A 27,298-nucleotide genomic window follows, 5' to 3' on the forward strand; every position below is an offset into this window, starting at 1 on the left:
GGCCGGGGACAGAAGCGGCTCCCCGAAGCGGCAGTCGCTCTGCGAGCGGGCCCGGGGCGGGCTCGGCTCCCCAGCCCCAGGCCCGCAGGCGCGGCCCGCCGCCCTCCAGCGCCAGCCCCGGCCCTGCCCCTCGCCCGGAGCCCGCCCCAGCCCGGTACCCTGGTGCTGCGGCCGCGGTGCCGCCGGGGCGCAGCCAAGCGCTGCACATCGCCCGCCTTCCCTTCCCTTCCCTTCCTTTCCTTTCCGGCGGGGCGGGCGGCCGGCGCCATGGGACGGCGGCTGCTGCGGGCGGCGGCGGAGCGGCTGGCGGGGGCCTGCCCGGGCCAGGCGCGATTCCTGCTGTAAGGGATCGCGGCGGGGAGGGGACGGGCGGTGGGAGAGCCCGGCGGTGACGCGCCCTGACGCTTTCCCTCTCTCCCGCGCAGGTGGATGCTCCGCAACTCCCGAGGCGAGTGAGGGGCCCCGGGCTCAGGCGGTGGAGCCGGGGCCGGAGGAAGGGGCTCCGGAGCCCGGCGTGCTCCAGCCGAGGCTCCTGCCGTGGGAGAGCAGCGCGCGGAGGCTGCGGAAGGACAGGAGCGTGGGAATGAATGGCGGCTCGCCCTCTCCCTCCGTTTCCCCCGTGCCCCTGCACTGCCCCCGCAGGGCTGTGTTTCGGGGCTGCCGGCAGCAGTGGCGGGCTCGTCAGGAAGCAGGAAGCAGGCACCTCCCCCGAGGTGTTCCTCGGGGACTTAGGGAGAGGCGCCCGAGTCCGGCTCCGGCAGCAGGAGCTAATGAGGCAGATGGCAGGAGCGAGCCTCTTATTGGGTCTGAAATTTATCTCAAAGCGTTTCTTCTTTTTAGCCTGAGGTCGTGTCGTCTTCTCTCACTTAAAATGGGCAAAGAGCTTTACAAAGCTTTGGTGTCCCTGATCTCTTAGAAGATTTTGCTTACATGGAGCTCTTTGCAGAATTGTGAGCCTCCGTTGCTAAAGGTTTTTAGCAAGGAATTGCATTTTTCCAAGAAAATCTACACTTACATATTGTCTAAACTTGTGCGATGCATTAACTTGGTCTGAATTGTGCCCAGCTGAGCACATTCTGGTGCTCAGTTTCCTCTTGTGTTCTAGTGCTATCTTAAACACAAAAACATGTACTTAGGTAATGTTAAAATTGAAATATGCCATTTTAAAGTTTGCTTATAAAACATAGTTATTCATCCTTTTGCCTTTATTTATCTGTAGCTAGCGAACGTGGATTGGAAAGGATATGTCCTTACTGCTTCCAGTTCCTGGTTCCTGACAGCTACCGGGTGCGCCTCAAACCAAAGATGAAAGTGACTCCACAGATACAGAAAGTTCTAAAACGAGAGGCAAAGAATCATAAACTTAACATGAAACAGACAAAGCTTTTGAGAAAGTACAGGGAGTCAAGAAGCATTCTGGTAAGGATATTTACTTGAAACTGATAAGTACATGATATTTCCCTAAATTTCATGTTCCTATTTCAGTGGCCTGAAAGAGAAAGTACAAGAATCTTTCTCAAAAGAGGAGCCCACACATTTCTTTTTTGCAAGCATAAGACTCTTCCTTTCTTTTTGACATAATTTCTATGCATAAACGACATTTTTAAAATCTACCTTCCACAATAGCTAGATCATGAACATGAATTACAAGACCAGTAAGCTTTTCTCTCCAAAAAAATCTTTGTGACCCCACATGTTAAAGGAGCTACACAAACATCTCATTTACTGCCTTTGTTTATCAGTTGCTAAGCAAATACGCAAATATGTTTTGACACAAGCTTTACTTCATGTATTTCACTAGCCTCTCATGGCTACATCAGATTATTATTACTATCAGTATTAATAGAATTTTTATACATTTGTCTGAATGTTACTGTTTATAGGAAGTCTTTCAAAACTAAACCACAGGGGGAATTCCAACAAGATGATGTTTTTCTTGAGGCTTCAGCAATTTTTTCTTAAAGTACTCAGGAATATGACATTTAATAACTATTGGAAGAATAACAGTGTACATTTAATCTAGTATTGCCAAGGTATGTACCATTTTTAAAACAGATTATCTGAGTGGTTGTTAGTATAAATGAGACAGGACCCTATTGTGTCCAGGAGTTGCTGGCACACTTGGCATTTTCTTGGATGAGAGTCTTGTGGTTTCAGGAGTAAATTTTGTGAAACCAAAAACTATTAAAAGAGTCAATAAAAAAAATTTAAACTCTGAAAATATCACCAAGGTTCTTGGCTGTCAGAGCAAAATACGATGCTTCATAAAGGTGCTCTCCCCAAATTGTAGTTCACAGTTGAGCTTCAGAAAGGACATCTGAAAAGGTTCTTCCCGAGAGGGTGGTTGGGCACTGGAACAGGCTCCCCAGGGAAGGGATCACAGCACCAAGGCTGACAAGAGATCAACAAGCCTTGGGACAACACTCTCAGGCATATGGTGTGATTCTTGGCATGTCCTGTGCTGGGCCAGGAGCTGGAATTTGATGATGCTTGTGGGTCCGTTCCAACTCAAGATGTTCTGTGATTCTGCAAGCTGAAATCTTTGCTTCATTTTTCTGGGATCACAAATGTTGAGGGTACATTAGAGAACTGTCTCTTTAAGGAACTGGTGAACAGAGCTGTGTCCTATGAGATGATGATGGGCTTTTAGACTTACTGTGTAGCTGGGGAGTGTTTGTAGGGATACACTGTGCATTTATATGAGTAGTTTAAAATTCAGTTTAAATAGGTCTAGTTTAAACTCTGGGTTTGATCTTGGTATGTAATTACAGTTTGCTGTACTTGTTTTCCACTCAGTTTGAATTTGTCCTGTGGATTATGATTTAAGTGTTTCTTAAGTCTTCAAAATGCTGTCAGCAACTGGCAGCTTTCAAAATTAGCAATGTTGATCCCTGTAATCTAATACCTGAGACTTCCAGTGTGAAGTTTCTTTCCAGTTTCTAATACTGAAAATTCCAGTGTGGTTGGAAATTAAAGCAAGCAACAGTGTGACAGGTTGAACCAATGAGAACTTTTTTATCAAGTAGAACTTGATTTTAGATTTCTTGTGCCATAAAAAGGTATATAACATAGGGACTGTTACAGGGATTTATAGAAATTTTGGAGGTAACTGCTAATTTCAGGGAATGCAAATTAGCTGTGAAGTGCTATGATTAATCCAGTAATTCCTGCATTGTAAAGTGGTCACCTCCGTTTATATTCCACACAGTTTTAAGTCACCATAAGATGATGAATTTGTTTCACACCTGAATTTCATTTAGAAGAACTAAAAATACATCAGTACCTGAGCACTACAATAGTTAATGCTGTTTCTGTTGGGTTTTTTTTTTTAGTTTGTTAGGCTGACAAAATATAATGTCTAGAGAATGCCAAAACACAACTAAAAATGTTCCATTTCAGCATCCTTAAATGTAATTTTTACTAAACAGTCTGAATTTAAATTTACACCCTTGGAAATGAAGAATGATTTGGTGTAGATGTTTTCAAAACTGCTTAGACATTTCTGTGACAGTTTTTTGAGTATGTTATTTTTAACCAGAAGCCTCACATAACTGTTTTTCTCTCAGTCTAATTGGTGCCTCAGAAAGTTGTCTGGCTGTGTTACTCTCATATCTCTTAGTATGAGTAGTTGCCATGGCAGTAAGGGATATCAGGAATGCACGACAGTTTCTCTGACTGGGTGACATGATTGGTTCTGATGCACCTCTCAGCTTGGTGTGCTGCTCAAGTTCCCTGCAGCCTAGAGGTACACAGAGAGAAGATAAAATGCCCTTTGTTTAGAACATCCTCCTTATTATAGGAAGTACTTTTGCCCTAATACAAAGCCTTTTCTTTGTTCACTAAGACTTGCTGTTTTTAGTAAAATGTGTGACTGAGTTTGAGAGTTTGGTAGTTTAAATATTTTATCCCATCTCTGAAAAGTGTGCAATATAACTTCATTGGGGGTAGAATGTGCTAATGACTTTAGCCAAATACCTAATGTATAGGAGTACTTCAGTATACTTAAAAGTATCTTGTACACTCAAAATATGATTTGCCCAGTTCAGGTGCTGTTTCATCTGTTTTGACAGAGTTGTTCCCTGTATTTCACTGTACAACATTACATTCAGCAGTATGGGTCTCCTGAAATTAGTTTGTAGGGAATTGGAGTAATTTCTAGATAAACCCAAAGGGTGTGTTTGGCTTAATAAGCCCACATTAAAATACGAGTTATAAAGTATGTGTTACTTTTTAGTATCTCATTTTTAATTAAGCAAATACTTAATTTGTGTCATGGTATTTGGACAACAGTTTGGATAATTCTTCTAATGGCTTTATAATATAAAAGTGGAAAGACTGAAAGGCAGCTTGATATTTCCTTTCTTCTCTCCATAGCTGGTTACTTGCAAATCCTGCAACAAAACAATAAGACATTATGGTAAAAGCAGGGATTTTCTGGCAACCAAAACAAAAAATTGTGGCACTCCAGGTATCAAATCTAACCTGAAGACACCAGATACAAAAATTCAGTCTGCAAAGAAAATGACACCTGTAAGCTGTAGTAGGTTGGGATCTAAAGGGAACACTCCCTCATCACTTTCCAGGTACGTGTTTCTTTAAAGCAGCTCTTTGCCAAGTAGAGTGTATTACATCTTGTTTGATTTTAATAGTTTCAATAACTTAGTGTATTTCTCAGTTAGTATGGTTGAGGAGATCAATTTTAACTTTCCAACCTTTAAAATCAAAGATTCTCATAAAAAGCCACTGTGTGCAAAGAATGCCCAGTTACATTTGTGTCATTAATGCAAAATGTCTGTCCTAAAATTTGCATGACAAACACTTCTGACTGCTCACTTGCATGTAAAAATACACTATTTCTCTTGGATATTTTTCACTCAAATTATATATGTGTGCTTTCAGAGTTACTTTATGTTAATTCTGATTTCTCCCCTTTTCAAGAAATTTGAATCTTTTGTTTTTCAGGGCACATGAATCTGGACAGGCAGCAACCAACTCTGCTTCGAAGACTCCCCGCAACTCCAAATTTCACTTTTCTAAGCTAAAACGGATGCTTGACCTAGAAGAAAAAGAGAAAAGCCAGAAGGCAGATTTCAAAACCTTCTTGACTTTACTTTAGTTATATATTATTTCAAAGTAATAAAGATTACAGCAATAAACGTTGCTCCAGTTTTAGTAAATCACCAAAGTGATTTCTTTAAAACTCAAGCTGACATCCTGTACATTGTGAAAGCACAGACCATATATTTTAGAAGGGACCTCTGTTTGTAAGGGGAGTGATTGTTTGCCAGAGGGAGATGAGAAGATAGCCAATTTAATATGCTTGGGAATCTTAAACATGTTTTGCAGTTTCTAATGCCCCAAGAATTAAAAGCCAGGATTTATCCTTTGAGGAAGCTGATGATGGTCCCACCAGGACCATTTGATTGTCAAGATTAAAGATTTTCAATTTATGTTTGGCACAGAGCTGAGAGAGGATAGTATAAAGTCACTGTTCAGGACTGAGGTCCCACAGAATCTGCAGTGATAGACCTGCTCATGGTGCTTCACATTTCCCCCCTGAGAAATAGCGCCTATTAGTTAAAAGTATTTATTTTCTTGGATTTAAAGGTCTGTATTTTTCTTTTGCTAGTCAAATGAATAGTTTAAGTGCCTTCAGACTCAGTGAATACTGCTTAAGAAATAGGACCAGCAAATAACTTTGTGAGCTGGGAACAGTCCAGGCCAGGGGAGAATAGTTTGTTGTAAACTGTACCGAAGAGTCTCAGAGATTGGCATGTAACCTTTTTGTATCTCCTGTACACTTGCACAATAACTGAAGGGTTCACTGCTCTTTGTATCTTATGTATGTGTAGGATAAAATGAACTGCCATTCTTTAATCAAAATACAAACCTTGGAGTGTTGCCTTTTCCAGTGTAGAACTTGGCATTAATTCACCGGTTGCTGTACTTAAAATCCAGTCTCTGGAAAAATACTTCGTTTGATGGAAAATGTGCATTGCACAAAAGTATTTGAAAATACAAATTTCACAATAAAAAGTCAACACATTAGGTACTGCTGTGCTTCCCATGAGACAAGTGTGAGACCAGCACAGGCATCTGCTGTGTTTCAAGGTGCCAACATTAATGTGTTTGTTAGATCAAAGCACGTTTCCCCATTGTCCCTGTTCACAGTGCTTCTTGCACAACTTGCGGTCTTAAGAGTGCATTCCTTTTGGATAAAACTACAAGCAGGGGATAAAAGACATGAAGGGGAGAACACAACCAGTGTGCAGAGAAAGCTAATGGAAGATCTATCCACAGCATCACAGGAGAGAGCTTGTCTAAACTACGCAATTCCAAAAATGTTTTGTGCGTGGTAGGCACTGAGCTACAGGCATTCTGCAAACCAAGCGTGTTACCTTTGCAGCATACTGTTAACAGAGATAGAGCCTTGTCATGCTCCAAATAACATTTTTTTCTTTGGAATTACCCGAGTTGTCAGACATGTCCAGATGTGGTGTTTAAGGGGGTTGTTACTGTGAGCTATTAGACTTTATTCTAGGAACACAGGGAAAAAAGTCATTCAGTACATGCCTTTTCTTGCTTTACAAGTGTGCTTCAATATGCTGGGTAGAAATAATCTCCAAAGCTTTTATATTATTCCTAAGCCTTTAAGAGAGTCTTTTTTCTGTTAACTGGACTTGCACAGAATTGGTGTAGTGAAAGGCAGACACACATGTATAAAAATATATCTATACATAATATATATAGGCATATACATACATACCCACACATCAGACTTACATGCAGACATATATTACACACATATATGTATGTCATGCACTCCTCCCTTCAGGACACATTACCTTCATGTACTTGATGGAACACTGAAGGCTGTTGGCTGTGAGAGACTTGCTGAGCTCCCCTCCAAGCCACTGCCAGGCCACATTACTGGCTTGTGTTTGAAGAGCTGGAAGAACCATTTGAGAGAGGAAAAATGCCTTCACTGATTTCAGAGAGGGCAGAACTTCAGCCAGACTTTGTAAAGCAAGAGCAAGAAGGTCTCCGTTAAGCATACAGCCCTGCAGAGGCATTTGATGAGAGAGTGAGAGTTATTTCGCAGCTCACACAAATTCTATACCATGGGCCATGGTATGCTTATCGCTGGCAGTACTTGTGTCATACCACATTGAAAACGTTACAAAAGTGTGTCTTAAAATAACCAGCTCAACTAAATTGACAGTTCTAGAGACAGGACCTCAGACCCTTTAATGCACTGCGTCCTCACTGAAAACTCACACAAAAGACAGGGAGTAATAAACCTGAAATTAGTATCAAACCTTTCCTCAGCATCATCACTGAGATGAGATCTTGGCTGACTCCTGAGTAGAGGGAGCAGTTTACATTAAAGCCATTTCCCACCGTGAGACTGACAAGGCAAGCAATGAACAATAATTTTCAAAGATGTTTTTACAATGTTTTATTAAATATGAAAGAGCGTACATACAGGTGTTACTCTGAGGACATAAATTACACAAGGATTACAGGTTCTGTCAGAAAAGCACAATAATGAAACATCTTTACATTTCAAACTTTTCTTGTTAACTTTTAACAAGTCTATTTCTGTTGCAAACAAGTAATGAGTGCTATTGAACTTTTGCAAATTCCCACAAAAACATCATGCTTAGTAGGATACTTTAACTATTGTAAATATGAAATCAGAATTAGATTCCTAAATAACACGATGGAAGAGATTTACTACTTAATCAAGATAAATGACACACTGAAATAGGAGCCGAGACAAAATTGGTCATTCATTAGAAAAAAATTCCACTTCAGACACTATGTTTGAGTCTGCTTTCTTTACTTGCAGGAAAAATCACTGTGATTAAATGTAATGAGCAGAACTGACCTAAATATTTGTAAATGTAACCATCAAATTTTAGACGTGCTGATTTTCCACTGAAAAAACCCCACACCCACAGATCTATTTCCTTACGTTTCAAAAGGCTCTTCTGCAGAGGGCCAACCAAGCCTATGTATGATTTCCACATCCTCCATGGTCATCTGCACTGCTGGCTACTGCATCCTACATAAGTGTTTAGGGTCATCATTAAAGCACCAGACTGAGTTACCACTGACTTGAGAGCAGCACTAGCCTGTGCAAGTCCTAACACAATGGTTTTTTAAACCTCAGGTAAACAGGAATGTAATTTCATCATAATGAAAGCTCTTAATTTGACACTTGGAAGACTACTCGGATAATATACGTAATAAGCATGTGGTTTGGGTTGTTTTGCTAGGGATTAACAGAGGCGTTTTAATATATTAATACAAACATTAACAGAGTGAATCAGACGAGCTAATATTACTGCAGGCTGCAGTCTAATTTCCAAAAGAAGTCATGAAACATAATTTCTAAGAATAGTCAGTTTCGTAACTAAGGACTTCACATTTATTTTTAAAACCACAAAAGTGGGGTAGTATTCCTGATATCTTTCAAAACATTCTGCAAATAACACAGCTTGAGCCTGCAAATGCTAGAATATACAAGCAGTCCCAGTGACCTCCAAGGTAAGCATTCTCATATAGCAAAGTGCTGGAGGAATCTCTTTGCTTTTTTTCAGAGAATGCTTAATAAAAGTGCAATATAGTGAAGCAAGTAATCTACTTATTATGCCTTTATTATCAGATGAAAAATATTCAGATATTTTATAATTGTGCCTTTTGTAGGGCAGGCATTCTGGTTTGCCTAGAGCCAGACGATGTTAGAAGAGGTAGGCAGGGTATGCCCACACATTTTCCTTCTCAGGATCGCAAAACCCCAAAGCAGTTCTCTGGCACAATCCCACCTACAGATAAAACATTGTGCTGCCCAGCCTCACAGTTATTTCTGTTTTGACGGAAGCTGCCATGTTGTTTGCTCCACCTTTCCACCCCAGCATGTTCTCCCATTTGCCTCCTCAGCACCCTACCTTTCCCCACCCAGCCTCTTTTCTTCCTGAGATATCAGAAGTACGTACATTAAGCTTTGGAACCTGAGAATTTGGAGGTATTTTTTGACACTACAGGGCTGCATCTGTACTGTACCATGCTTCTCCTGCTACTATTACAATTACAATATAATCTCCTAACTACTTGATACCTGATGCCATTCCCATGTAAATAAAAAAAAAAAAGCTCAGCGTACCATTCAGCCATTAACATATGACACTTGCTCTAAGAGTGATCTTTGCCTTTCACAAGTCCTCTTTTCCAAACTAATGTTGAGGGATCATTTCCAAAACTCCAGCTATGAAAAACTCCTTGAAGTAAATAATTTCACAGTAAAGTAAATATATCCAGAAAATAACACTCTCTCAAAATTAAAACTTATATACATCAAGAAAAAGTTGAGGTTTTTTCCTCATTCTTTTATCAGTTCTACATTACCTGATAGATAAGCAGTGTTATCAGTAGGAGTTATGAATAGGAAAAACAAATCCAGTGAAGTAAGTGTCATGTCTTTTTTAAAACCTTTGAGAGATCAAGAAGATTCAGCAGTCAACTTTATTATTATAACTAATTTCAATTCAGGCAGCAAAAGACTGTTTAAGCCTAATTCCCTATGATTCTGAGTATCCAAGATAGATCTTTCAGTGCAGTCTAATAAGCCTTGTCACTGCACTTATAATCACCTCTGGGCACAAATTAAATTTTCTATGGATGGAAATTAACCATGAACTCACTATTTATGCTTCTTGTTTTAGGATTTGTTTTAGAATTCTTAACAGATTAAGACGGTTTAATATTTACCACAAATTTGGTGCTATTCTTTAGCAAAACTGAGCTTTTAATGCAACTGCAATGCACATACATGTGTGTAAGAATTTATGTGATGAGCTTAACGTACTAGAACAGAAATATTTAAAACATTAAAATTGTATCAGAACATTTTCTTATCAAGAATCTACACTGAAAAGATGTCAATAAGTGTTATTTAATTTTGCATACTACACTTAAACTAAAGAAACAAAATCCTCTGGATTCAATATAGTCAGCTTTTTTTTTCCTATGGAATGGAAAATTGACTCTCAAAACTTTGAAATTTTTGGACATCTAGTGAGCTCTGATAACTATTTTGAGCACTCCTATTTGTCAGCCAGAATTTTTTAGGAAATCAGTATTCTACATTGCATGCCATGGACTGCTATGTCAACAGCTCATATTTCTATCTTTTCAGGATTCTTCCCTACTTAACCGAGGTCCAATTCATGGCAACTTCCATGAGAAAAGGCATCTGGACTGATATGCTTAAGTCCAAGTGTATCTATTTTAAAGAGAATGATTATTCTCCATTCACATCCTACAAGCATTCTAGTGATTACCCCTGTAGAAGCCAAAAAGAAGTGACAAGATAACTACCTTGAACAATTTCACTCCAGGACTATTTTGAATTGTTGTGTGTTTTGAAAAGAAAGAACAGCTTTTTGTAAAAAAATTTGCTTTCATGTGAGGTGTATTAAACTTGTAAACTTAACTGGTACAAAGCAATGCCTGACAAGTGCAAAACCATGAACAAAATGCAATCATTAAATACTCCTATGATATATCCGACTCAAAACACTTGCAGTCCAGGTTTTTAAGGTCATCAAAATGCCAAAGGTACAGGTAGGTATTTTTAAAATCTCCCAATGATTACATGGCTCGTTCCAATTGATTGAAAAGCTGGAACTTTCTGGCAATGTGCTAAATGCCTGTCTGTATCTAAGTTTTTAAATAAACTTAAAAGCTGATGCATAGTATGGAAACAAGGATTCTTCACAAATTCAGCTGTTCCTAGACAAATACCACATTTATGCCATGCAAAAGAGTTTTTTAACTGGGCAATAGTTTTCTGCTGTTTGACTTATACACAGGCCTGAACAGTCTCCTCCCATTGTGTGAGCAAAAGACAATTGAGATTTAGAAATATTTGCTGGAGCAGGTGAAGGTGGGGAGATGGTAGCCCATGCTGGCCTCCAGGGTTTCTCAGTGGAAGAGGATGTACAGTACAGCTGTATCACCATCTTGTTGCATGTACAGATGGTACATTGTCAAATTTTAATAAAGGGCACTTAGCAATTGAGACAGTTTAGAGAATGACCTTTCAATTTAATTAAAACTATAAAATTGCCTCACATTTCTGGGATTAACCTTTTTAGATGGAAACAGATGTTTCAGAAAGGGATTAGATTACAAATGAATGGTCCCTTGATTTAGAAACTAAGCAGCTGTAAAAAGCTACAATTTCAAAACATAATTAAACTGGTCGATTTTACAGTTTCTACATGCTGCCTTCTAAATGATACAAAAATATTGCGGTATTTTGAGTCATTTGAAGACCTGCTCAGTGTAACGTGATTAATATTTTCCAATAGAAAATTGGTTGGTAGTGTTTACTTCAAAAAAACCCACATTGTTTTGGGAGTGGGTAATTTAAATGTAATGGACAGTAAGATCACTTTTAACTTTGCATTAAATTGCATTTGCCTTCTTGCAAACATAAGCCTCTGGTTTCCACATTTCACTCCCTCACTAGCAACGGAAATGTCTCAAGTTAGAATTATGTTTTGATTATATGTTGATCTACATTAAATACAGGGTACATAAGAAAAATCTTAGCATGTTTCTTACAGGGCACCCAACTAAAATCTTTACAAAAGATAATAATTCATTCTTCCATGTAACAGACACAGATGCCACTTTTATAAATGTACCCTTAAGGTCACTCGCCAATAAAATAGTAAACAAATCAACTTTTTAAACCATTTTTTATAAATTATTAAAGTATTTTTACTGACACTCTGCAACAATATACAAAAATAATACTACAAGAGTACCGATTGGTCTGGCCTACCCCTCATTTCACAGAAAAGCAGAGGTTGTGGGGTGGTTGTTTGCTAATCAATCATCGCTGTAGATGTCTCCTGCAAACGGTAAGTGTACGTGGCTGCCCGTGACGTTGGGAAGTCGAGAGAGATCAGGCAGGTTCTGGATGCGTGACCTGAGTTCTTTCCGTACTTGGGACACTCTGGCTAACTTGCGTTTGTACTCCTGTAATGCAAAAGAATTCAATATGAGTTTTTTTTGCTATTACCATCTCTACTTCTTACTGCACCTGTGATTTTCCAAACTAAGTATTCCTTCAGCAAGTTAGGTAAACAGCCTTTAACAGGTGAGAACACAGAGATCTGGGTATTTAGGAGGCAGAGGTATCAGCTCTAGTATTTTCCCAGCAATGGATTTCAAAGCATAGTCATGGGATTATTTTGCTTTGAATTCTAAGAGCATAAATGCTAAACAAGGAAGACAATCCCAGCTAACACAACCACAGGTTTTTCTCCATATAACCAGGAGAACGGGATTATTCTTAAAACTTAATTTAGGATAGTTGTTACACATATTCTACTATCAATAACAGAGGATGGAAGGATAAACTTACTGATGTCAAAGTTACTTTCATCTCATACTGGTGGAATAATAAAAAGCAACCAAATACCCCCTAACTTGGCCTAGTAGGCCCCACCTATCTGACCAATGATAAGTATTTTCTATTAACTTTTTTAGTAAGAAACAAATTTCCTTAATACATTTATGGATTTAACCCTGGGTTTTCATAAACTTTTTGAATTGGGGACTTAGGATTTCATATTGTGTTGGAATGCAGGTCAAACGATTCACAATTGATATATTTAATGATGATGAGGAACTTTTCACTTGAAACAACATTATATAAATAAAGTTTAACACTGTAAATCAATGCACTAAAATATAGTCAGTGGTCACCTCTTAAGAACACGAGACATAATGGAGAAGAATACCAGCTTTTATAAAATGAAAACAGTCATTCCAAAATATAAGAAAATTAATGTATAATTCACAGGGATATTTGAATTGCGAATAGCTGAAAACTATGGAAAGCAGAAGAAACTAAGCACTAGCAGACAAAGCAGTACTTCATAAAAAAATACTGCAAATTACAGCACATCAAATACAGATGTTTTCTAGTGTGGCTACAGGTTTTGCTGCAGCCTGGGACTGGCTGGAAGTAACAACACATAGGTAATCTACAACTTGGATAATCAGCCCATGGATAACCGAGATCTCATGACTATAACCACTTTTAAATAACAGTGGGGGTAAATTCTACATGATCCTGCAATAGTGACAAATATAAACACTTGATAGTTCCAGCAAATATGAAAACACTGTGCAAATGTCTATAAAAGATAACAAATCAGAGTTTCTTTACAAGCTCTAAATGTAATTTTAAGTATGTTACTATAGTAACATAATGTTAACAACATGGAATAATAAGGAAGAACAAGATAACTACCTAAGGAAGAACAATGAAAAAACCTTTTGGTAGTAGAACCCAATACAGCAGAAAAAAGGTAGTAAAGACTGTTAGGTAACTGGGACGTGATCAAGATTATTAAACAAGGTCCAACACAACATTAAAAAAGTTTGCAACTACTAAGGCAGCAGCATGACCTTCTTACCAAGGGCAGTGAGAGAACCATGAGATACCTTAAATTCTTAAGAGAGAACAGTAATGGGAAGCAAAAAAAAAATTATCAAATCTTTACAAAGAAGAAAGAAGAAGTGTCCATGAATTAGGACCATCAATTCCTTGGTATCCTTTATATTTTAGAATCAAATATTACATGGAGATCTTTATGAGATACTAAACACCGTGAAAATATTATAAATGTCCAGTCAGTTGAACTGTAAATACATGGCAACAGTACACAGGGTAAAGAAGCATTTATTTTAGGATACAGGTGGCCAAAGAAGTCTTACAACTGCGAGTCCCTTGCTCCTGTGAAAAACATCACTTGCTCACACTTGTCCAAAATGTTATCTTTGGTGCAAGTGAAGGAATGTGGAAATGGCTGTATCCTGACATTGTATCCCTACAAGTAATGCCCAAAAGCCCCAAACACTTCACTGTTTCATACCTGATTTTACAGCAGCATCCACAGGCCTCACTGAGCAGACTCTGTGCAAGACACACAGTCTTTTGCCAGCACGTAAAAGGCCAATCATAGGCATTCTCACAATGCATTTCAGTCCAGGATGCAGAGGCTCCTGATGATGATTATTATTGTAGGGAATAGATTTTAATGCTAAAGGACAAGATCAGCTTCAGGTGCCACTGTTTACTAATAAACAACCAATTTGGTACTACACAGAATACTAGTCAACTAGATTCTCTATTTTCAGAAGCAGGATGCCTGGAGATTTGATCACTGGGCAACAAGAATTTTGAGGAAGCTAGGTGATCTGGCCTCCACCATGAAAGATGTACTGCTGCACAGAGGATGAGCAGAACTGTAAGCAGAATCAATACACTCAAGAGGCCTAAAAATCATAAAATATATTAAATATAAAATCCCTCCTGTGGGTAATTCTTGTAAAGAGCTGAATCCTGTCCAAGTTTATTCTCTATCAATGAGGAACGTAAAGCAACAATATCCCTTCACAAATCTGAAGCCTGAAGCTAGGCAAATAGACACAGTCACTTAGCAACAGACTCAGCAGCTATATTCTTGCTAGACTTTACTCCAAAACCTGAAATGTGCCTTATATTAGACTGTCAGTTGCTTGACTCCCTTAAAGTTCCCTTGAGCTGATAATAAATAATTTCCATAACAACATTGCATTTCTGACATCCAGCATTTTCCATATAAATTTTGCCTGGGACTTGCTGCCTAGTGACTATCAGCTTGATCAATACTACTAACAGTAGGCTCCTTTTCCTCACTAAGGAAAATGATCTCATAAATTCTGTCTCTCACATAACACAGTCATCTTCCTCTCACCAACATCTCTGGGATAATGCACTCCTGGGAATCAAAATTTGTTCCTTAAGCCTTCTCAGAAATACGAAACTCTGAGAAAATTTGCTTGAAGTTTTTATTGCAAAACTAGTTTAAAAAAAAAAAGAAGTAAGGTTTTATAGTTGATGATATTATTGATACAGTATAAGGTAGAGAATGAAATTTTAATCCAGTTTTGGTAATCCAAAGCATATGTGAGATCTGAAACTGCAGGTTAGATGTTCACAGCAATCCTCCCCCACAAGCAGAAAAATTACTCACCTATCCAGAGCACCTAATTTCCCATGACACTCCTGAAACTATTCTAGAAATGACTGGAGATGTCCAGTTTTTATGACTGGTGAGTAAATCCAAAAGAGGACTATTTTCAAGGACAGTGACTCAGCCGTTCAGAGGTATTTTCAAGGCAGCTGTTGTTCACAGTTTGATTCTATTTAAAACCACTAGTCTCTTCTGAAAAGTTTGCTTGTGTATTTTTAAGGCTGTTATTACAGTCCTGGCATGACATAAGTAGTCTTAGACTGCTGGAATACAAGTATTAAGTACTCATTATCAAGAACACTCACTGTATGTACAGCCTTTACTGTTTTATCATAATAGCATGCACATGTACCTACAACCTTTTTACTCAGTGTGTATGCTGAGCCTGACAATGAAAGCAGAGAAGTTTGGAACTGGGATATCGAGGTGTTATTTCTTGTATTGTTGCTCCATTAGAAATGCTGGATATTATACACCAAGTAACAATTTAATCCTATTTTGGACATTATTAACTGTGGAAATCTTCATGGATAATTTCAATTTGATTGTCACTGTGTTGATTTTAAGATAAATTTCAAATTACCCCTGTATAAATGAGGCAAGAGTTGAGATATTTTCTTCAGAGTCAAGGACAGGCAAAAGTATGATGCTTTCTTTTGTTACACTGAGCTTATTTTGCACTTCTTCCTACCTATAGAGAACCTTAGTATTGGGATATATGGGCAACCTGATGATTTGAATTAAAGTCTCTTCAATTTTTCCAGTGGCTTAAGCTAACACTACTTTCAGGCAGTATTTATTTGTATTTCCAGTCATAAAAGCAGGTTTATGAGTTAATTAGAACTTATTTTGCTCATTAGAGTCCCACTAATTACTACAATTTCCATTATTTGACAGATGGATATTTTGTGAAAGCAATGCTAACAACATATAGATTCAGAATCTAGATTAATAGCAATTCTCTATCAAAAAGTACCAGGCAAAAAAGCCAAATAATTTTTGATTAGACATTACAGACATCATAAATAATAAAAACGTGGACAGGTCAAAAAAGCTGTGCACTGCAGAGAATATAGTCCCTTCCAAATAAAACAGATCTTTACACAGAAGTTCTGCAATAGGAACGTGGTACAGATGAAAAACTTCATGGATATGCTTTCCCTTTACAATATATTTATGACTTTAAACCTTCATCTGATTACTGAGACTATGGAATGCACCAAAATACTGTGTGGTAGAACAGATATATAGCAAAGCAAGAATAAAAGGTTTGGAGGAAAGAGCAGTATTTAATCTGCACCCTCATTAGCTACAGAAAGATAAGTTGGAAATGAATATTTCAATACAGGAAAACAAAACCCAAACATTTAAATAGATTTTACGGTATTGAGGGTATGTGTGTATATCAGCATCCATAGCCTGTACGTACACAGCATTTAAAACTGAGATCTCTGGCCTTCTATATCCATTCCAAGCTTCAATTTCAGGTGATGTCAGAGCTGCGTTACAGAGCACAGGCTTCTCCTGTATTATGTTCAACAGTGCAGAAACTACTAGAACTCTTCAAAGGTTCAATGAAAGCAATTGTGATAGCCTGATATCTAGATGCTGAAATTCAGAATCACAATATTTATACTCCCTACCTTGCTAGACTCTACCTCACCCAGTCTGGGTATTTTTCTGAAAGGAAGACTGACAACTAGACTTATGGGACTCAGGTAAGCCTCAATATCACCATCACCTTGGAAAACAGATGAGCAGGGCTGAATTTTGTGCTGTCTTTAAAAATCTGGCATGGCTCATATTTGTCAGCAGTATGACTAAAAGCTCAACCTATTTACCAGTGTTTACCCTGAAATAACTTAAGGAGTCTGAACCAACATCTATAAGCTTCATACATAAGGTAGAAGAACTAAGGACAGTTATGATAAGCATAAGAAAGAACTGACTTGGCTAACCTTCCATTGAACATTGCCTGCTTCCTAGAAAAGGTATTTCTGGAAGCAAGCTTCAATTTTTAAATATGTTAATATCTAACTGTTTTGCATTTGGTCTTGCCAATGAACTTTTTGAACTAAGTAAACAGCACTGAAGCAATGAGCAACTACACGGTCACTGCTTTGTTTATCCCATTTTGTTCTATACACCACCCCATGCACTACTTACTGTACACATTATTCTGTGCATAGATTTACTAATATTCTCAGAGGTTTTCTAATGGCAAGTTTCACCGTTACAAAACACAATTTATTCTTCAGAAACCTTCTGTGAGCTGACAGATGAAAATTAAATGCATCCTCTAATTCTGGGTATCCCATTTTTCTTAGTACTTACAATTTCCAAGAAATTAACACCTCAAAGAATTTTCTAAGTTAAAGTGTTAAAGTGAGAGACTCCTCAGCCTGTGTGCAAATGAAGCAACAGGAAGCAATGAACTCAGAAGTTTGAAAACCACAAACTAAATTAGTGACCATCTGGGGAAAGCTTGATTATATGACTTTGTTTACCATCAACCGTTATGTTGTGGTACAGACTGGAATACACTTCAGACCTTCAAATCACAAATTCCTTTTAGCAGATAGAAACAAAGCATTTTATCTGGACATTTCCCATCTGAAGTGTGACTATCAGAAATGCCAAGTCCTTCTCAGTGGCCACAAATTATTCTTCCTATTTCTTGAAAATGCAATTTTTGTCCAGCGCTTTCCAGCCTAAAACAGTATCTCAAATCTCATTCACTGCAGCCTTGACTCCTTGTCTCCATCTCCATTCCTGGAACACTGCTCCTAGAAATAACCTTTGTCCAGGAAGGTTGTTCAATGACTCTCAGACTTCTATCACAGCTGCATTCAGACACAATACAAACACAACTGTTTTTTGCCTACCTCTTCCCATTTCTAGCTTTTCTGATTCTGATCTAAATTGCTCCCTCTCCAATCCTGGTCTCCCTTTATCATTTTCTCTATAATTCTGGTTCCAATTACACCTGTTTCTCCCCAGTCCTATACTTGGCCTGCTCCTATTCTTCACCTATGTAATATCTATATAAGATCTATTACCTCATATCATTTTTTGCTTCCACTGTCTTAGTCCAATTGAATTCCAGTTCATTTCAGTCCTACATGGTATTACACCCTACTGGCTGGTCACTCCCTTCTCAGCCAGCTGATCTCCAATTCCATTCTTTACTGCAACGTCTAGTCTCAAATCCCTTCTTAATCTCCACAGACTCTGGTGCCAAGTTCCATATGAACTTATCCAAGTTTTGCATTCAAACCCATCAGCTCCCATCTCCCCATTATTTATACTCATGGGAGCCATGGACAACCCACCCACAGAAGAAGTTCTTTGTTCTCACAGAGAACAAGTGGCCAAGCAGCACATGGACAACCTAGAGAACAACTGTACATGGTTTTAATTGCAGAAGTCTTCTTCAGCCCACACTGGAAAACTCTCTGGCAGAGATCTTCACAGAAGTTAGTAATGTTTTAAGTAATCTCTGATGAGCATATTAAAAGTAATTTTTTTTTCCAACAGCTTGTAATTTCATTAAATTCAGGTTCACTTTCATTAATGTATCAAAATGCATGCTCTCCCCCATTTCATAATAATTTGAGAGAACACATAAATTAGTTAATCTTAAAGCTAATTTTTCAGATTACTTTATTATAAACTTGTCTTTAACCTTTCTGTTGAAGATTGTGCTGCCAAAAAGTTGCTCAAAGTTTGGAAATATAGAAGAAAACAAAACAGGATTTGTAAGCCTTCAGGGAGGTGGTGGAGTCACCATCCCTGAAGGCATTCAAGAGGCACCTGGACCTGGTAGTGAGTGATGTGGTTTTGGGGTTACAGTGGTAGCGCTGGATGGACAGTTGGGCAGGATTGGCTTGAAGGTCTCTTCCAATCTTTATGATTCTATGAGTAAACTTAATTAGCAGGGATATTACTAGGCTGGCTTAGTTTATATTTATCTCCCCTCAATCATAAAAGGTCCAGGGTGATGAATATTAATTTATAAAATAAATTACTATATAAAAACATTGATTTAATTGGACAATCTCTGTGGGACTATGATTTAATTTAAAGTATTTCAGGATAGCAGATATGAACAGCAACTGAAATTAAAGATGCCTGCCTGAGGTTACACTTGGTCTACTTGTGTTTTATTATCTGATACAGCATTTATTTAGCTATTATAATAAACTCAAAGCTACACACTTCCAAGAGATGCTTAAATTATACTGAATTCTTTTTTCAAACACTGTTTCAAACACTGGCTGACAGAATGAAGCATTGGAGAACTTTTGATGATAAGTAATCAAGTACTTCAGAACAATTCTGAGCAATTTTGCTCAAATACTCAAGTAGCTACTCTGCACAGGCACAGAAGGGATAAAGCAGAAGTTTTGAAAATAAGAAAATAAAATTAAATGGCTGGAGGTTTATAGATAACTTCTTGAAGTTTCACCTATTCATAGAAGATCTACATGAAATACAAATTAAAGGGTATCAGTGTTTAATTTTAGAAGAATTTTAAATGAGTGAAGAATTTTGTTGGTCTATTAGAAAAGCATGCCTTTAGCAATGCATTTAAGAACAGCTGTGTAAAGTCTTCAGGCTCAAATATTTACTGTACCTAACATATGAACTGTAAAAATTCAGATGTGTCAGATGCACGTTCCCCAGTTCATGCATCCCTTGCCTTTAGGTCATTACAACAGTCTCGGTCATTACAACAGTCTCAGTTCCAACTTCAGATTTCACATGTGGAACTCTCTCAACCTAATGCTGTGTTGAAACACAAAAACATGGATTGTGTAGTTCATTATTTAGCAGACACGTCATCTTAAAGTATGAAACTGCTGTAAAGCTAAGACTACATGTATTTATTTTGAAGATGAAAGGGAATCTGAGAATGAAAGTTAACACTGAAGGTCACTAGGTAGGGATTTATCTGTTGCTTGTCAGGTTACAACTCTCAGATCTTTGTCAGAGACAGATCTACATAATGTAGAAGCATAAAACCTAGTTTTATTGTAGCAAGGTTAAGCACTAGTAGCAGTCCAATCCATAGAGCTTAAAGCCGGATAACATATACAGCTGTTGCAGCTGCAGTATAGAACCACTCAGTGCTAACCTGTGGGCAAGAAAGAAAAAGAGAAAGCATTCTAGTGATCTGCAACTGTGTGTTAGCTTTACTTAGGGTAATTAAATAAAGGCAATGCAAATACAGGACCCCAAATTTCAGCTACAGGTGAGCCCATACTGGTGACCTTGTTCATTTAAATCATCAATGTACGGTCTATCTGTGCAAAACTGGTTTTGGACATTTTGAAGAAGTTCTTCCAACTACTTTTTCTTTTTAATGATTCATATCTGTCTTTTCCAAGTTCATAAATTATTCCTATCCAACCCAAACAAAGAGCTGTGAAAGATGGTCACCTTAAAATTTCAGAACAGTCTTACTTGAACAACATGTGTTTTTAAAATATTTTTAAAGGATAGTTCTCAAAAGAAGTAAAGAATGCCATGGGCCATCCAATATGTGTACATTCTAATGAATTTTATCAGCTAGACAGTTTCACATTACACTTGTCAACTTATTCTCACAGCTTCATTAAGTAGGTTGAACCATCCATTTTAGATGGATGGATTCTCAAGAGGAGCATTAAGTTACAGCTCAAAAAATAAGCATTCCCAAACCTGATGTGCTTAATGGCAGTTGAATATGCTCAGTGTCGATTGATAACTGAAACTATAGTTTGCACAACTAATGAGAGTAATTGTGTAAGACAAATTGTTGATCTGCTGCATGGTGATTTTTATGTTTTTCTCTCATTTTGTGTGAAATAGGTAATTCAGATGCTGTGTTCAGCAGTGGGGATGGGAGCGTAAGAAAGGTAAAGCTGGAAAAAAGAACTACACAGCAGCAGTAGATATTCTGATTTAATTGCCCCTCATACACCCTGTGGGAGTATCCCCAGTGAAAACTCTACTATGCATGAAGCAAGCAAACTGCACCTCTTCTATGATCAACAAGAATCATAATCTAAATTCTCAAAAAACACACATAGATACAAGTCCTATCATTAAAAAAACTATAGAAAAAAGGGCTTTTAAAGAAAGTGCTTGCCCACAAGCTTTAGTATTAAAATACTATGACTAGAAAAATCTGCCTTAGCAAAGTGATACCAATAGAGAGCACAGAACAATTCCAAGAAAAATTCACAATGAAAAAGTCCCCTACCAATTAACCAAATCCAGGCAGTAAATATGGCACACTCATGTGTTTTTACATTATTTACCAAATTCCAAATTGCTCAAATAGCTGGTTTTATTTTATAATAAAAATGTGTAAAAAGAGGTTTTCAGGGAAGAAATTATGAGCAACCAGAAGGAAAAAAAAAATTCTAGAGAGTGCAGAACACAGAACAAGTAAACAACATTAAAAAGGACATGGAATGACATAGTGTTTTCTGTAACTCCTCCTTCCCATTATGAATTGTATTGTTCCCAAAAGCCTACTGATTGCACTAACCCTACTAATGCACATCTTTCTGTGAGGTACTGATAAAAAACATGTATCAGAGGTTAGCAATCACAAAATTACAGAATATGATGAGTTGGGAGGGAATGACAGGGATCACCGAGTCCAACTCCTGCCCCTGTCCAGGACCATCCCCCAGAGTCACACCATTGTGCCTGAGAGCACTGTCCAAACACTTCTTGAACTTGCCAGGCTTAGTGCTACATCATCATTTCATTCTAAAATATCTTAGCTTTCTAAAGGATCTTTCATCCATTCAAGCCACCTATAGTTCACTAAAATGATCTTTAAAATCATTATCCTGGTTTATATAGAACTCTAGGAGTATCTGAGGGGTTTTCCATATTGTATGTTTGCATATTCCTATCCAGTTGTGCATGAAATTACCTTGGAAGATCAGGTCATGATGCAAACATAGTAAGTTGAATGTTGTTACAGTAATTTACTACTAAGATATTTGCAAACAAAATCATGAGTAATTCAGTAGACTTGTTACTGGTGGGAAAAAGGCAAATGATGCAAGTAATTCCTTTGTACTTCACGTTTACACAGTGTCAAAAGAAATAGAATGATACAAAGTAGTAGATCACTTAAATTCCCTTTTTTTGCCACGTCTTTCTTGTATATCAAAATGCAAGTCACTTAGGTATATTTCCATGAAGTTCATTATCCTGGGTTACTTGTATAACACACACTCCAATCTTATTCACACTAAATCTCCTCTCACCAACTTGACACTGCTTTAAACTTGCACCAAGGGTTCTAGAGAAAACCTCAGGCTCTACTTCCAGTTGTACAGCCTAAAATAAGAACCTGTACAACCTCTCTTCTAAAAAGTTGGTTTTCCTGACAAAGTCTTAGAAAAGCAGGGTTTTAAAATATTTGCTGTCCAAATTGCAAAGTAATTACATCTGTCTCATTTCACTGGTGAGCTGCTTCAAATTCTCTCAGAAAACAAGACAAGACGACAAGTAGTAATGGAAACAGCACTCTTGCTGCAGAAAAGGGCTTACCATGGTGGCAAACTGAATTGAATACAAATCCAGTATACATGGCTAGTATAGCAACTTAAAAACTTTTCCATTAATTTTCTACCCCTACTTTTTCTTAAAACCTTTAAGGCATATCTCTCCATAGACTCGTGTTTCCAGATCTCTTGTAAATATGAAGTTTGAAAGAAAAATAAAAATAAAGTACACCCATCACCTGATGACAAGGAAAACAAAACCAACAGGTCTGAACCTGCAGCTGACATTCAGGCAAGAGCTGGACTGACTGGCTGGCACAACAAAACCCACCTGTCAGAACCTGTTTAAGATTTCTGTTGCGCTGGACATGATCTGCGGCAGGCTAGAGTGCGTGTTTATGAAGAACTATACAAATGCCATCTGGGTATATGCTTCCAGCCTGCCCACGAGGTAGAGGGATTGAGTATGAGACCTGGGTGTGCCACTTTTCTGTCACTCTGCAGTACAATGTCATGGAAAATGGCAACGTTTCCCTATACAGGGTGGGAAACATGACAAAATTATTTACTATTTGGCCATGACTTACAATAAAATGTAAACACTTGCACACAAATATACCATATTAAAAAGCAACCATACAAGTCAGCATGCATTTCAAGCTTTTAATTTTTTTTCTAAAGGGCTTGCCTTGTAAAGTAAAAGATAGTTTCTCTACTGACACCCCTCAAACCCAGGCCAGCCAGGCATCACAGAAGGGGTCAACAGACCAAATGAGTTCCTCAGTGATTCCCAGCCATATCTAGCTGGTCTTTGATGGTGTAATAGCACAGCATGAGGAGCCCCTGCTGAGAGGGCAGGTACCTGCTGAAGGAGCAGAAAGGACACATCTCTCCTTCACTTCCACAGCTAAAAAAAACAAAACCCAGAATCATCTTCTTGCCACTGTTCAGGGAATGTGACTTGCTCATAGCTACCTTATCAAAAAGAGTCAAGACCACAGGATCAAATAAAAACAGCAAAAGAACTCTCCCACAGTCATTAATGTGTAGGTGGAAAGTTGCAACTGTGTAGGGCATATTTCCTTATGTTTCCAAATGAACTGAAGTTTGAAGGAGAAAGTTCATTGTGCAACATGGCAAAAGCTGTCTGATATTACATAAAAGCATGCTAGGTACCCCAGTGCTGGAAGAAAAAGCACTGTTAATTACACATGCCCCATGAAAAAGTGAGTAATATGCTTTAACAAGTACATCTGTATGCAGCAGCATAAGAGAAAGCCTGTCTGCCATTAAACATTTTGAGGGACATGAAGAACGTGTCTCCTGAGGAATTATTTCAGTGAGCTCTAGATCCCACAGCATTTGCAGAATTGCACAGTATTCCTCCCTCCCACTGCACCACTAAGAGGACATCTGCTGACCCTCACAACCGTTTGTCTCTGCATGTAGGTTTTCCAACAGTAGCTTTGTTTTTATTGGAGCTGTAATGAAATTCAGTATTTTCCAGCAATCTCCTCCCACTGAAACTTGGGCACTGGCTCACATGCAGAAAATAAATATTCTCTAAATCTTAAATCATGTAATAGATGTATGACTTCTTAAATTAGAAAATATATATTTAAATGGTAATCCTTTATCAGTTACATTGAAAGATACAAATCTGGAGTACTCACTTTGTACTCACTATTTTATAACTGAACATTGTAAAACCTACATTATGAACCCCAGTCTTTATTACTCTTGGTCTTTTTAAGAGTAGTTTCTGTAAACTCTCTTGCTCTTTTAGTTATATACCTAACTGCATGTTGGCTATTCAGACTCCAGAAGACAATGAATACTTTCAAGTAAATCCAAACCTAAAGTTCAAGTGAAGTGACCAAGATTATTCAACAGCCCACATATGGATTTACCCTCAGAAGCCTACAGATTATTGCTTACTATTTAACAGAAAACACAAGGTTGAAACCTACAGCTGCCATTGAGCATGTACAATTTTTCTGATCATGCTGCCTAAGAACATTAATTTTCCACTGACTACCGCAGCTGATATTGAGCATGGCTTCGAGGATTTGGGGCTAGGATATTTGCTGAGTTGTATATGCGCACAGAGCATGGAGGACACTAATGGAATAAGTGAGATGCTCCTAGTCAGCAGTGACAGGAATCTTCTCTATCTTAAACTGTTAAGAGTTGAAAAAAAGTTATGCTAATTTTGTGGTTTACATATGGATCAACATAATAATTTCAAACTGGCTTAAAAGCACTTGCATGATCCAATAGTAATAACACTCATTATCCAAATAATAAAGCAGCATCCTTTTGGGACTCAAGGACTAAGCACAACTCTACTGTTGTGGGTTGTGGAGTGTGGGTTGGGAAAACAAGGAAGATCTTGGGTGTTCCAGAAAACTAGATTCTTCTCTTTGCATAAAGCAGAAGACACTAATCAGCCAGAAGGTAAGGCTTCAAGGTGCTCTCTTCTGGAATTGCTGAGAACATGGGTACAAAGCAGCTGCAGAAGGCTGCCCATTACATTTTCAATGGCATTAGGATGACTTCCCCATACAGGCACTGCAGCAAGGGAATGCATTAGCAATCCATATAAATTATAGGTGAGAAGCTAGCAAGGAAACTAAAGGATGTTTTAAACACTACTGTCTGAAGGATAGCCTAGTCATGTTAAATTTCTTGCTGCTGTGTCCTAAGACAGCACTATCGTACAAGAAGAAATCCAGAAAACCAGGAATTACTGGTTCTTAACAATGTGTTGTCTGAAAAAGTTCAGGCAAGCTCTCAAAACCAAACCTGTGTGTAGTGACTGTACTTTCTGCTTTGGGTTTGCACCTGCATCACTGCTTTATTCCACAATCTTTCAGCCTGAGGATAAATGTATGATTTCTTCCACAGATAAGAGTATTATAAATAGGGACTTTCCAGTCTTACATTTTCAGATAAGCTAAGTGTAGCAGTCGTGTTATCACCAAGAAAACAAACAACAGGTATACACACAGAACTGAATTCTCACTACAGAAGTTGCATCTAGTATCATCCTATGCCAAATGACATTTTTCTCTACTGGAAATGGCGCTCTATATTCACTACATGACGTGTGACAGCAAACACAAGAAATGCCTGGCTTTCCAATGGCATGCTAAATTGTTTAAACTGTCAGTGTATAAAATACTAATTACAGTGGAACAGCTCCTAGATTTAAGTCATGTAAAACTAAAGACTGTTTAATGTACCACCATTTTAAAAAACAAGAGCAGCAAAAAAAATTGCAACAACAGAAATTCACCACAACAGAAGTTCTGTCAGTGGAAGACAGAAAATGAGGAAAAAGAAAACCATGATCTACTGGCATCTCTTAACAATGGTTATTATGGAATCACAGATAAGTAAGACTAAACAGGTATGTCTGTGGAAGCTATGTGGTATCAGTTTAACAAAACCTCTGATTTTATCTGGATGACAAATACTCCAAAATAAACTTCATGATGGCACAGCTCACCAAATCTATCAAATATGCTGGCCATATAAGCTACAGCTACCACCTTTTACCTGTGGTTCACTACAGCTGAAGGATGTCAATTATCCCCACCAGAAAACAGGTGACTTAGTATGGGAAATTTTATGTTTCTAGAACACATCAAGAATTTAAACATGGCTTCACTTTTATACTCTGAGATCTTGACCAATGAGGAGCTCCAGCTCTCACAGCTGAGTCTGGATGTATAGGACAGCAAAGACAAGGTGGAGAGATACAAGGAAAAAGGAGATTCTCTATTAAATGCAGTGTTCTCAGTGGTCTCCTTAGATGGTTTGGTGACCATGGTTTGAGAAGAATGCAGAATAAATGATAGTGCACAAAAGAAGAAATAAAGTGATGAGTCATAACTGGCAAATAGGGATGTGATGCAGAAAATTACTGATTTCATATTTACTGCCTTTGAAGAATCATTCCTCCTACTCTGGTAGCTACTAGCAACCTAGAAATAAATTACAACAAAACTTTGTATATTTGAAATATTGCCAAGTGTAACACTCAGGGGAGTTACACCGCCTGCTGTCTCCTGCCTTCTACCTTCTTCAGGATCAAAGGGCTCACATTTACTGAGAACATGACAGTTCTGAGGCTTGTCTTTAAAGAAGTTATAAGGAGTTCAGTGTTCCACATAAAATCTGAGAACTGTTTAAAGGCATAAATAACTGAGGTAAAAACAAACAATGACATCTCTCTACCTCCTCTGCTGTCCAATGAAGTACTTGGGCTGGAGTAAAATGAACTTTTGATACTGACTGAAGAAAAACAAAGGAAGAAATACATAATTAGGAATGGAAAGTGGTCATGACAACCTAACATTTGAGGAAATAAGCATCTACTTAACCTGTAGGACCACAGTCAGATGTAAATCTTGATTCTCCAGGCCTCTTCACATTTTATTGCTAATTTCGACGTGTTGTTCAAGTTCTATTTCCAGAACTGACCTTAAAATAAAGGTCTTTAGAAAGGCAGAACTCAGAGATCAATGCTTATCTCCAACTTTCAATTCTGTTCTTCAAATCTGGCTGTCTTTCACTGTACTAAGTAGCCACTACACAATTTCTACTCTAAATTCTGCTTGCAGCCAAGCTTTAAAACTGTTGCATGTGCTGACTACAAAACCAATTCTCCACACC

General features: G+C 38.1%; 2 protein-coding genes across 4 annotated transcripts in view; one reads left to right on the forward strand and one right to left on the reverse strand.

Annotated features, from left to right (window-relative positions):
* The first annotated feature begins 213 nt into the window (after window positions 1–213).
* RMP24 (ribonuclease MRP subunit p24) lies at window positions 214–5,177 on the forward strand. Of its 3 annotated transcripts, XM_014256794.2 has the most exons (5): window positions 214–341; window positions 426–448; window positions 1,220–1,419; window positions 4,375–4,583; window positions 4,963–5,177. In XM_014256794.2, exons 1-5 carry the CDS (start codon window positions 268–270, stop codon window positions 5,114–5,116), a joined length of 660 nt encoding a protein of 219 aa, XP_014112269.1. In that variant the 5' UTR covers window positions 214–267; the 3' UTR covers window positions 5,117–5,177. The 3 variants fall into 3 exon arrangements, with proteins under 3 accessions (XP_014112269.1, XP_087922724.1, XP_014112268.1); XM_088066598.1 differs by lacking the exon at window positions 426–448 and having other exon boundaries at window positions 255–341; XM_014256793.2 differs by lacking the exons at window positions 214–341; window positions 426–448 and adding an exon at window positions 455–804.
* Window positions 5,178–7,444: 2,267 nt separating this feature from the next.
* Window positions 7,445–27,298, reverse strand: part of RPRD1A (regulation of nuclear pre-mRNA domain containing 1A) — a 43,855-nt gene continuing 24,001 nt past the window's right edge. The window contains exon 7 of the mRNA XM_005527826.3: window positions 7,445–12,054. Within this exon, the coding sequence (XP_005527883.1) occupies window positions 11,905–12,054 (150 nt within the window). The 3' untranslated portion in view covers window positions 7,445–11,904. The remainder of the gene's footprint in view (window positions 12,055–27,298) is intronic.

The sequence above is a fragment of the Pseudopodoces humilis genome, chromosome 1 (assembly GCF_049639895.1).
Source record: "Pseudopodoces humilis isolate 2021_Gansu_Grassland_sample_001 chromosome 1, ASM4963989v1, whole genome shotgun sequence".
In the NCBI taxonomy this organism is placed as follows: domain Eukaryota; kingdom Metazoa; phylum Chordata; class Aves; order Passeriformes; family Paridae; genus Pseudopodoces; species Pseudopodoces humilis.

Excerpts from the sequence above, each read along its gene's own strand:
- RMP24 (XM_014256793.2), top strand. The coding sequence starts at position 588 with ATGGCGGCTCGCCCTCTCCCTCCGTTTCCCCCGTGCCCCTGCACTGCC. Across the intron at positions 805-1,219 it reads AGGAGCGAGCCTCTTATTGG|CTAGCGAACGTGGATTGGAA; the intron begins GTCTGAAATTTA and ends ATTTATCTGTAG. Across the intron at positions 4,584-4,962 it reads ACTCCCTCATCACTTTCCAG|GGCACATGAATCTGGACAGG; the intron begins GTACGTGTTTCT and ends TTTGTTTTTCAG.